The following is a 10,985-nucleotide window of genomic DNA, read 5'->3' on the forward strand; positions in this document are numbered from 1 at the left end:
AGTCGAGACGGGACATCACCAAGGTTTGTACCAGCAGTTGAGTGGCATATTGGGTCAGGTACGGCCTGACTTTTCGGAAGTTGAGTAGTGCGAAGCGGCAGGACCGGGAGACGGCGGCGACATGGTCCGAGAATGTCAGTTGGTCATCAATAATGCCACCAAGATTCCTTGCAGCCTTGGTAGGAACAAGAGATAGAGTCGATTTTAATATCAATGTTGTGATAAATACCTTGTTTGGCTGGGAAGACCAACAGTTCCGTTTTCGCCAGATTTAGTTGAAGATGATAATCCTTCATCCATGTGGATATGTCAGCGAGACAATCCGAGATCCGCGTCGAGACAGTGGGGTCGTCGGGCGGGAAGGACAGATAGAGTTGAGTATCATCCGCATAGCAGTGATATGAAAAGCCATGCGAGCGGATGATCGGGCCCAGTGAGGTGGTGTATATGGCAAAGAGGAGGGGTCCCAGCACCGAGCCTTGGGGCACCCCTGTGGTGAGGTGGGGAGGCACAGACAGCTGGCCTCGCCATGTCACACTGAACGAGCGCCCAGTAAGGTAAGATTCGAACCAGGAAAGTGCACTGCCAGATATGCCCATGCTTGAGAGTATGGACAGGAGTATGCTGTGATTGACAGTGTCAAAAGCAGCTGATAGGTCTAGCAGAATGAGAACCGAGGATTTGGCAGCAGCTCTAGCAGTTTTTAAGGCCCCTGTCACAGACAACAGGGCTGTTTCAGTGGAGTGACCACTTTTGAAGCCAGATTGAAGTGTATCAAGAAGGTTGTTTCTTGACAGGTACTCTGTAACCTGTCTAGAGACCGCCCTCTCTAAGGTTTTGGAAAGGAATGGGAGGAGAGAGACCGGCCGATAGTTTTCTACTTGATTGGGATCGAGTGAGGGTTTTTTGAGCAGTGGTGCGACCCGAGCCGCTTTGAAAGCGGAAGGGAAAGTGCCGGAAGTTAGGGAAGAATTAATCATATGTGTGATTGCCGGGGTGATAGTCGGTGATATGGCTTGAAGGAGGTTAGATGGGATCGGATCTAGCGAACAGGTAGTAGGACGGCTACATGTTAGTAGTTTAGATACCTCACTTTCAGCGAGGGGGGTGAAACCAGGGAACGATGAGCCCAGGGCTGGAGAAGACAGGTTTTGAGTAAATTGATTAGTGAATTGGCTGCTGATGGCTGCCACTTTGTTAGTAAAAAAGGAGGCAAGGCGGTCGATGCTCTGACCTTATTTAGCCCTTGTCAAAGTCGCTCAGATCCTTACGCTTGACCATTTTTCCTGCTTCCAACACATCAACTTCAACAACTGACTGTTCACTTGCTGCCTGATACATCCCACCCCTTGACAGGTGCCATTGGGACCAGACAATCAATGTTATTCACTTCACCTGTCAGTGGTTTTAATGTTGTGGCTGATCGGTGTATTTCGCCCCACCAACCAGTGTACATAATGGGACGTATTCGACCTCACTACTTTTTGTGCATATCTGGGTTAAGCCTACTTCAGAACAAATAAAACAAACGACGAGAAATAAGCTGAAGTCCATTCATTCCTATGGAGACTCGGATTCCGCTCATTTTTTGAGTAGTTTTGGACTATTGCGAGTACTTCTACATTTAATGTCATACTTTTCATAGTTTCAAACTCAAATTATTCACATAAACACATTCAATACAATTTGCCACTGCTCTCTGGTCGCATTCAAATTTGTGTTATTTATTTGAATGTGCAGGGGAATGCCTGAGAGAGGGTGTGACCTGGGTTACTGTGTGCCAGATTTTCTGTTGTGCAACATTTCAGGCTGTTGAACTAGCGTTTCCCTCTGTGCAGTTCCTGCTCCAGCTACTCAACACAGTAAGTGCGTGTTGTAATGCAAACGTCATATGTAAGCTTTGTTTGGTGTGTGTGTGTGTGTGTGTGTGTGTGTGTGTGTGTGTGTGTGTGTGTGTGTGTGTGTGTGTGTGTGTCTGTGTGTGTGTGTGTATTCTTTACAGTGGAACATTATACTGTTAGCCCGTTTTGTTTGGCCGGCGGTGTGCACGTGCACGGAAGTCCCAATGGTTGTATTTGGGAGTTGGATTGTTAAAACATTTTGAACCAAAAGGAACGGTGCTTTCGTGAGCTATGTCTCAAGGAAATTGCTTGAGACATAGAAAGACCAGGCTTGTGGGGACGCGCGTGCATTTAAGCAGTAATGCGATGATGTAACAATATCAAATAAGATTACAGACCTATAACATATTCATGCATATAACAGTGATTTTATGAGTTGGATATTTTGAGAACGATTGATGTTACAGCAAATATAGATTCAAGTGGACCTTTTTCTTTCTTTTTTTTTACATTTTATACTTTTTATATTACACATCATTTTAACATTTGTATAATTTTAACATTATATTTGATAGAAATGTAAAATATATATAATATATGATAACAAAATAATTCTATATCTTCTTGACCGAAACCAGAAATCCACCACTAAGATCCACCACCAGGATGGCGCCACTGTTTGAAGACCAGGTGTTTCTGGCTTTTTCCACCTATGCCACTATCGTGATGTTGAAGATGATGCTCATGGCACCGATGACCGCCTACTTCCGCTTTACCAGAGGGGTAGGGCTGCTCCCAAATCCCACTGTCGTCATCAGCGTTTCTTTTTAATTTTTTTTTATATTTAAGCTATATCAAAATGTCACTGTGACCAAAGAAAGCGTAATGTTATGTCTGTTGTTAAATGCCATAGTCATTTTCCAATGAGGAAGACGTGCGGGGTAAACCGGAGGAAGAGAAGAAGAAGTTACTGAGAACTCATCCGGATGTGGAGCGCGTCAGAAGGTGCTCACAATCATCCCCCCTTTCTCACGTCTTGTATTCTAAAAGCGTTTTAAATAGACATTTACTTCACTATCTTTCTTATTTACTGTTGTGTCTTTAATGTGGTATATACACACACACACACACACACACACACTTACACACACACACACACATAGGTGCCATCTGAACGACTTGGAGAACATCGTCCCCTTCGTGGTCATTGGTCTGCTCTACGCCCTGACCGGGCCGGACGTCTCCACCGCCCTGCTTCACTTCCGGGTCTTCGCCGGCTCCCGGATCTTCCACACCCTGGCCTACGTCCTCCCCCTGCCCCAGCCCAGCAGGGCGCTGGCCTGGATGGTCGGCTTGGTCATCACCTTCTCCATGGCCTACAGGGTGCTCAGCCACAAGGCTCTTCTGTAAAACAAAACAAAAAAGGGGGGGAGAGAAAGGGATGGAACCATTTATGTGTTTGTCTAGCATGTGTCATCTGTCTCTCTCTCATGACTGTAATCAGTAAACGTTTACACTTCTGACACAATTTTCATATGATGTGTGGCAACAATCTGGCGGGGGGTCATGAAAAAGCCCTTTGGCGCTTGTGATAAGGGGGTGATAAGTAGACTTGAGCTAATGTGAACTTGATTATTAACTTTCTTTTTTTCCATATATCTACTAAGCGACTTTTTTTAAAAAATTCAAAATATACACAAAATAAAACATTTTTAATAAAAACATTTTCATGCAAGTCTGTATATTTTACAGGATGATCGGGTTTTTCGTTTACAGCCTTAAACTGGCAGGGCCTGTCGGTTGCTTAACAACTGGCCTAATTCCAACAACAACAGAGTAATCTGACCGAAGCGGCAGGAACGCCCACGGAATGCACTCTGCACGGGCTTTATTTTCGTGGCTACTCACAGTGACTAAGGGAAAAAAACATTTGAACACGTTTCAAAGACAAGGTAAGACCCAATTTTGCTAAGCTCTTAGCTAAGGGATCAGATCTGATCAAGCATCCGTGGGCTGTGATAGAACAACAAGCCCGACCCATGGGGAGTTAAAGGACTTAGTTAGTTCCAGGACTTAAAGGATCTGCTGCTAACGTCTCGGTGGCAGATACCACAGGACACCTTCAGAGGTCCGGTGGAGTCCATGCCTCCACGGGTCAGAGCTGTTTTGGGGGCACGACGGGGAGCTACACAATATGAGTGGCTTTAGTGGTGGTTTTAATGTTGTGTCTGGTCGGTGTATGTTCACGTTGATTGCATGAGAATGTGCAGTGGAAGCCTTGGTGAGGTCCCGCCTCTCCTGACTAGTAAGTATGTAGTGCACAAGGCTCAGAGCCAAGTTTGCCTCGCTTTTTTTCCTGTTCTAGTGGTACACTTGCCATCGGGAAATACTTGTGAGACCTTTATAAGAATATCCCGCAACAACCTACCTAGTCTTTGCAGACTCTTTGCCATACCTCAATGATTACTTATCCAACGCAATCCTGTAGGACAATCCAAATGAAGGACAGAAAACAATGTCGGCATTGTACTTCCAAATTAGGTGGTTGTTCATTTTCTCATTGTAAAACAATTCCCTCACAAACGAGAGGATTCTTCTTCAGCCCTACCAGTGAGACGTTGCAATAATGATATTATAGATGTGTGTGAAAGTTGTAAAAGCTGTACTGGTACCGTGTCCTGTTTTCCGTATTCCCTGCTGTGCTCTAGAGCAAAAATGACCAAGCTGACCCACACGGTGGAGGGTGAGGTGATCAGAGCCTTCTACACTTACGTCACGATCGTGGTGCTGAAGATGCTGCTCATGGCACCACTGACCGCTTACTTCCGTTTGACCAGGAAGGTAACACCTTGAACCCTTCACCTCCACCAGACCATGAGTGTATCATTTCAAATGGCGTTCAAGTTTGGAATTCAAACCCCTCTGCGCGTAGGTTTTTGCAAACAAGGAAGACACCAAACTGGTTTCCCCCAAAGAAGATAACAGCTTGGTCCGCGTTGATCCTCACATCGAGCGAGTCAGAAGGTACGATGATGTGGTGGAATGAAAGCAAAGCTTTTCAAGGCAATTAAGCGTTTTGCTGTCAACTTCCAATTAAGGAAAATTTTTTGAATAGGTGCCATCTGAACGACTTGGAGAACATCGTCCCCTTCGTGGTCATCGGTCTGCTCTACGCCCTGACCGGGCCGGACGTCTCCACCGCCCTGCTTCACTTCCGGGTCTTCGCCGGCTCCCGGATCTTCCACACCCTGGCCTACGTCCTCCCCCTGCCCCAGCCCAGCAGGGCGCTGGCCTGGATGGTCGGCTTGGTCGTCACCTTCTCCATGGCCTACAGGGTGCTCAGCGCAACCCTACAATTGTGAAAGGATAGTCCCAGGAATGAGGAGTCTAGTGGTGGCTCACACAAGTCGTTTGGTAGATGATTTTGTCCAAACCCACACAACATGGATGGAGTGAAGGTTGTTGTTTTTATTTCTTTTGAGGGTAAAAGGAGGGATGATCGAGGTCAGCGCAGGAAGGGTCCAGGCGTAACTGTACCACTGTTGCACCCCAGGCTAATTTCAGATTATTTTTAGGATAATGTGTAAAGTCGTGCATGGAAAGCACAAGCACCTTTTGAAATTAAGGAGATACTGCATTGTTTGTAATAAAGTTGAATCTATGGATAACATGGGAATTCTTTCAGCTTTTCCAGCTTCTTAAATGGAATATTTTCAAATGTTCTCCGTGTCCAGGTTGCCACTCTGGTGCTGTGGCTGTGGCTCTGTTGTCCACTAGAGGGAGACATTTTAAAAGTCAACTGGCTTTCTCCTCATTAAGACTCATTTATGGACCAGGTGCGGCTCATAAAAGGCGCCTCAGCTCCAGCAATTAACTTCATTAGCTTTGCTCAAAACATTCCCCTGCACATCCCCCACAATGCCGCTCTCATTTAATTTCCGAGCCCGTCCGAGCGCCTGCGCGTGAAAAGGGCCCTTTTTCCCCGATCGTACGGCCTTTAGCGGCGTGCGGTGCGGTGGCGGAGACCGAGTGAGGCAGCAAGCGTCCTGGAGAGACACAGAGCGAGCGAGGAGTCAACCGGGTTCCCGCTTGTCAGCAGCCAAGACGATGGATGCTCTGTAACTGCACGTGAAGGTGACTGTGGCTTCAACACGGACCAGTGAAACCCCACCCCACCCCACCCGACACTGTAAATAGGGGGTGGGGGGGCTTACCATGAAGGCTGCTTTGGACGGTCGCCTCATCCTGGATAAGTGGAGGAGAGTTTTATGGGCGCTCATTTGTTCAGGACCCTTGCCCCTCAGGGTCTCTCATTCCTCAGAGAAGCCAGGCATTTCACAGCTTTTGGGGGGGAGGCGAGAGGAGCCCGCCCCCCGCCACCACCACCCCGTCCTGACCCCGCACTGCCAGACCGGGTTTCACGACGATACGCCCTGTGGTCTGTACTAATTTTCTGTGTGCGAAGATATGGGGTGTGTTACAAAACGTACAATAGGGGAGTATGCGTTTCTGTGATTTGTGTCAAGCGGCCTGTGCTGTAGCTCTCTCACCCCCGTCTCTTCATTTTATGCTGATTATCCACCCGCTGTGCCTTATAATTTATGACAACACAATCATGTCTTCGTCGACATACCTCCTCGCGTCCCGTTAGCCGCCTTCCATCGCACAGTAGCACAGTACAACGGTGTCGAGGTGGGGGCGGAGATATATATATTATTATTTTTTTTTTATATATCGCGCAACTGGCACCCAGGAAGTAGGAGGAAGGAAGGAGGACTCCCACTCAAGGCTGGCAAAAGAGAAATGCGAATTGGTTGGGCAGTGGCGGGTGGACACTGTGAGGCCACGTTTTCTCGCCGCCGCTGTTCTGTAACCAAAGTGAGAGAGACGTTCGGCGAGGGGAGCAGATACGCGCGCCCAACATTTTTGCGCCTTCCACGGCCCCACTTTTCCAATGGAATAGTCTTCCACGGCACATCACTATCCTGTGCACCGCTAGCAACACCAGAAACATGCAGAACTGTGCGTAATATTATGGACTGCTAGTAGTGATGCAAGTCTGGCGAACGATTCGTTGGTCGCGAATTGTTTCCATGACTCTGGAATCACTCCGGCAAATTTTAAATGGACTGCATTTATATAGAAAAGAGTGAATCTTTCACAAATTTTAAATAATTACTGATGACTATATGGCAGTCCAAGACATAAAAGACCAACCCCAACCCTGATCCTAACCCAACTGATATTGAAGGTGGCTTATTTACTCTTTGCACTCCATGAAAATAAATGATTTTGACAGAATTAAATGATTCTTGTGCGAACAACTAAGACCCCGACCGACGCTCCTGACGCTCCATCCATCGTCTCACGACAAGTGAACCAAGTGAGCAAAGAGTCAGAAAATCGAGCGACTCTCTGGACCGATCGAGTCGCCAAGAACCGAATCTCAGAAGACGGGTCAAACCTTTCATCAAGTCCCTTCAAATCACCTTCAGAGTGAAAGCTGCTATTCCGTCAGGAACTCGTGAGTTAGATGAACGAGCGCAGCCTTGCAATTTTGATCTTGCAACGCAACAGCAAATTCAGTCAATTCTTTATTGTTTTTTTAAGTGGAATATGAAAAATGTTCAAACTCCACTTAGACTGGCCAAATGTGGCCCTCGTTACGTTCACCTTTTCAACTCTCCCCAGTGGCTCCCAGTGGACCTTTTACAGTATGTGTATATATAAATACATATTATTTTTTCATTTTCCTGGTCAGCCTAACTCAGTGTCACAACTCTCTTCCTCTGTATTTATGAAACAGCATTATTTCCTGCGGTGTTTTGCCTTGATGGCATCGTTTTTTCAACACCGACACCTCTTGAAGGCTAATATTTGTATCCAAAATAAATCATCACACACACACACACACTCTACACTAAAACAGCCGCGTAGCCGAATGACCGGTCCTCATACGTTTCAATCCGGGCGGCTGAGCGCGGGCCGGGCTCAGCAGATTGCTAATGCTGATCCCGGTGATTGGAACGCCGGTGATTACCATAAGCAATTTAAATGCTATTGATTTAACCTTCCGTGTGCTGTAATTGAATACCTTGGGCCGAGCGTCCTGCCGACCCACGCACCCCGCCCACAACAACAGCACAGCGGTTATTTTCTTACCTTTTCTCCCTGTGAGACTACGTCCCCGGTCAAACAGGAAGTGGGTGGTGGTGGTGGTGGTGGTGGTGGGGGGGGCAATGGCCAATCAATAAACAGTTTGTCACTGTAACAATAGCATTGTTCAATTAACAACCGGTGGTGGATAATTTAGAGTCTTGCCGTCATTACTTGTTCAACGGCACCTGTTAGTGTGTGTGTGTGTGTGTGTGTGTGTGTGTGTGTGTGTGTGTGTGTTTGTGTGTGTGAAAGGAGCGAGAGAGAGAGGGGAGAAAGATTGCGGGGGGGGGGACATTTTTTCCACCGCCACATCACCACCCCCTATTTATCGGAATAATTTTCTGATAATTCCGCCATTCGACGGACAAATCACCGGCCTTAACACAAAAGCCCAATTTCTTACTTAATTACAGCCGGGCGTTATAAGATAACGCGCCCGGCGCGGTCGTAAATGACGGCGAGGGCGAGGAGAAAATAAAATGACACCGCCGACGCTTTCATTAGAGTGTTTTTTTCCCGCCCAAAAAAAAAAAAAAAAAAAATCCATTTCATATCTTCTTCATTATGCCGGGCGGCATAATGGAGCGGCAGATTCGGCAGCCAGATCAATTAATAAACGGAAGAAAAGTCCACCTGGGAGAGAGGGAGACAGAGAGAGAGAGACAGACACGTTCGCTACATTTTTCATCACGCGCCGCCGTCCCTGGCGGGGGTGGGGGGGGGGGTGAGGTGGGTGGAGGTGGGTGGAGGGGTGTCGCAATTTCTTGTTTTAATATTTTAGCGCTCCAACTTAAGCCGCGGAGTTCTCTCCAGGTAGCGCACTAGATCATCTTGACATTTCAAAGTACTGAAACCTTTGGAATAAAGTGTTTTTTATTAAATTCTATTAACATAATTTATGCTTGTCAGACGACCCCCCACCCCCCCCCCCCCCCCATCTCGTGTGACAGCCCCGGCGGGAGGCCCGGCGGGGGGCGGCGGCGGCGCGGCCATATTTCATGGACTTGTCCCCCTCGCCCCCCCCCCCGCCTCCGCCGGAAACCGAGGGGCCCCGGGCTCTCAGGGCCCCTATGACAGAGTAGCGATGATTAGTGTATTAGACAAGCGGTGCGGCGGTCGAAGCGCTCGGCGGCGCCTCGTCATCGTTCACTAAGCGCAGGCCGCTGGGAGTGGGATGCAAGTGGGATAAACGCGTATCAGTTTAGTCAGGGCGGCGGCGCTACGCCAAGGCCGAGTGTGGGTCCTGTTGGGTGGATCCCCCCCCGCACCCCGCACCCCGCATATCCATCAGCTCATTTTTTCACAAAGCTACTTAGGAACTAATATGATGTATTGCATGACTTGATTGTTTGCGTTGCTTTTATCGTCACTATTTCATGGCCCTCTTTGAATGTAAAATATTTGTATGTATGTAAAAATAAAGGTTATTATTATTGTTGTTATTGCCAAAATGTTCTTGTTTGTTTTTGGATTATTTCCTTGTATTTAAAGTTTATTGTATGTTGCCAAATCGCCTTGTTTCTTCTATTTTCTTGTTCATCTTTAGGGTTATTGTGTGCGTTGCCAATTGTTTCCTGCTTATTTCTAGGTTCATTTCCGTTGTTTATGGATCACTTTTAGGTCGATTGTATTTTGACACATTTTTTTCATGTTTCTTGTTTATTTTAGGATATTCGTTCTTGTTTCTACATGCTGTATTGCCAACTGCCAAAGACTGCGTTGCTACCCCGAAAAACTCCTATTTGCATTTTTTTCCCCCAACCTTATCACGATGCATTATGAGGCGATATGACGGAGCTTGACTCAGGCCGCCTTTAAGAGCGGTGCTTGAGCTGCATGCGATGACTTTATTGGTCATCAAATATTTTTTTCAACTGCTATTAGTGTTGGATTTGAAGTGGGTCTTTCCATTGGTGAGTCTCGGCGTACTGGATAGTACACTGGCTAGTTAGGGTTAGTTGTTGCCACATTTGACCGGAGCAAAAGAGCTGAAAGACAAATTTCATCTCTCTTTACATCCTCTCTTTATTAATATTGGATGTCCACCTTTGCATTAATTTTGTCATTTTTGTAATTTTTTTAATTTTTATTTATTCATTTATTTTTTGCTTGTTTTATTTCCTTTATCAATTTTTTCTAATTTCTAAATGTCTTAATTGTGTCATGTATGGGACCTGATGTGTGGGGAGAATTTTCTTTTATTAATGTAGCCTTATCAGTTATTGTATTTGAATCATCTTGCCTCCAGAATAAATAACCCCCCCCAAAAAAGTAGAGAAGAAACTTTTTGATAGGGGGTGGCAGACTCAAAAAGTCTTGTAAATGTGCTGTTATTTCTAGAAGTTCATTCATTATTGTATTCATTATTCATTATATGTAAACAAACATTATAGACCTCAAGTAATCAGTCATCGAAGGTTAAGCCTAGTTCATACCTGCCACGAGTGTGAAGGAAATGATGTCACCAGGGGGTGGCCTCCGAGATTTTGTGACTTGGTTGGAGTCACAGTCAGTTGGTTGGAGCGCGCGGGACGTTCCCTGGAAATGCATTGGAAGCGACGGGAGATCAGTGTTCTGCGGTTTTATTACATGTTGGCCAACTAGGCACAAGTCAGATGTGAAATTCAAAGTCTACCAATTACTTTTTCACGCAGAGACAAAACAATCTACGCAAACAGCTCACTCAGGTTTGGTGATTTTATTGTAAATGAACAGGGTCGTTCTAAGGTTTACCAATAAAAGGTTACGTTTTTATTTGTATTCACTGCGCTTTTGTCTGGTTTAATAACCACTATGAACAGCAATTCCTCCTCGGCACAAACAAGCTCCAATGCCCTGCCTGCAGCCATGTTTGCTGTCGAGCGCTCTTCTTCGTTTACCACAATCCTGCTTCACACGCTGCGTTCTCTCTGCTGTCACCCGTGGTTTCTGAGAATACTGCAACGGAGAATGTGCCAGCGATAAACGCCTTCGACACACAGGCGT

General features: G+C 46.3%; 1 protein-coding gene across 3 annotated transcripts; it reads left to right on the forward strand.

The window, feature by feature from the left end:
- The first annotated feature begins 1,810 nt into the window (after window positions 1-1,810).
- LOC307246764 (microsomal glutathione S-transferase 1-like) lies at window positions 1,811-5,495 on the forward strand. 3 transcript variants are annotated; one of them, XM_080022775.1, is made up of 4 exons: window positions 1,811-1,862; window positions 2,480-2,624; window positions 2,755-2,846; window positions 4,957-5,495. In XM_080022775.1, the coding sequence occupies exons 2-4, from the start codon at window positions 2,508-2,510 to the stop codon at window positions 5,201-5,203; spliced, it is 456 nt and encodes a 151-aa protein (XP_079878901.1). In that variant the 5' UTR covers window positions 1,811-1,862; window positions 2,480-2,507; the 3' UTR covers window positions 5,204-5,495. The 3 variants fall into 3 exon arrangements, with proteins under 3 accessions (XP_079878901.1, XP_079878900.1, XP_079878899.1); XM_080022774.1 differs by lacking the exon at window positions 4,957-5,495 and adding an exon at window positions 3,005-3,706; XM_080022773.1 differs by lacking the exons at window positions 1,811-1,862; window positions 2,480-2,624; window positions 2,755-2,846 and adding exons at window positions 3,713-3,793; window positions 4,550-4,682; window positions 4,774-4,865.
- Window positions 5,496-10,985: the final 5,490 nt, after the last annotated feature.

The sequence above is a fragment of the Zeus faber genome (genome assembly GCF_960531495.2).
Source record: "Zeus faber genome assembly, chromosome: 21".
Taxonomy (NCBI): domain Eukaryota; kingdom Metazoa; phylum Chordata; class Actinopteri; order Zeiformes; family Zeidae; genus Zeus; species Zeus faber.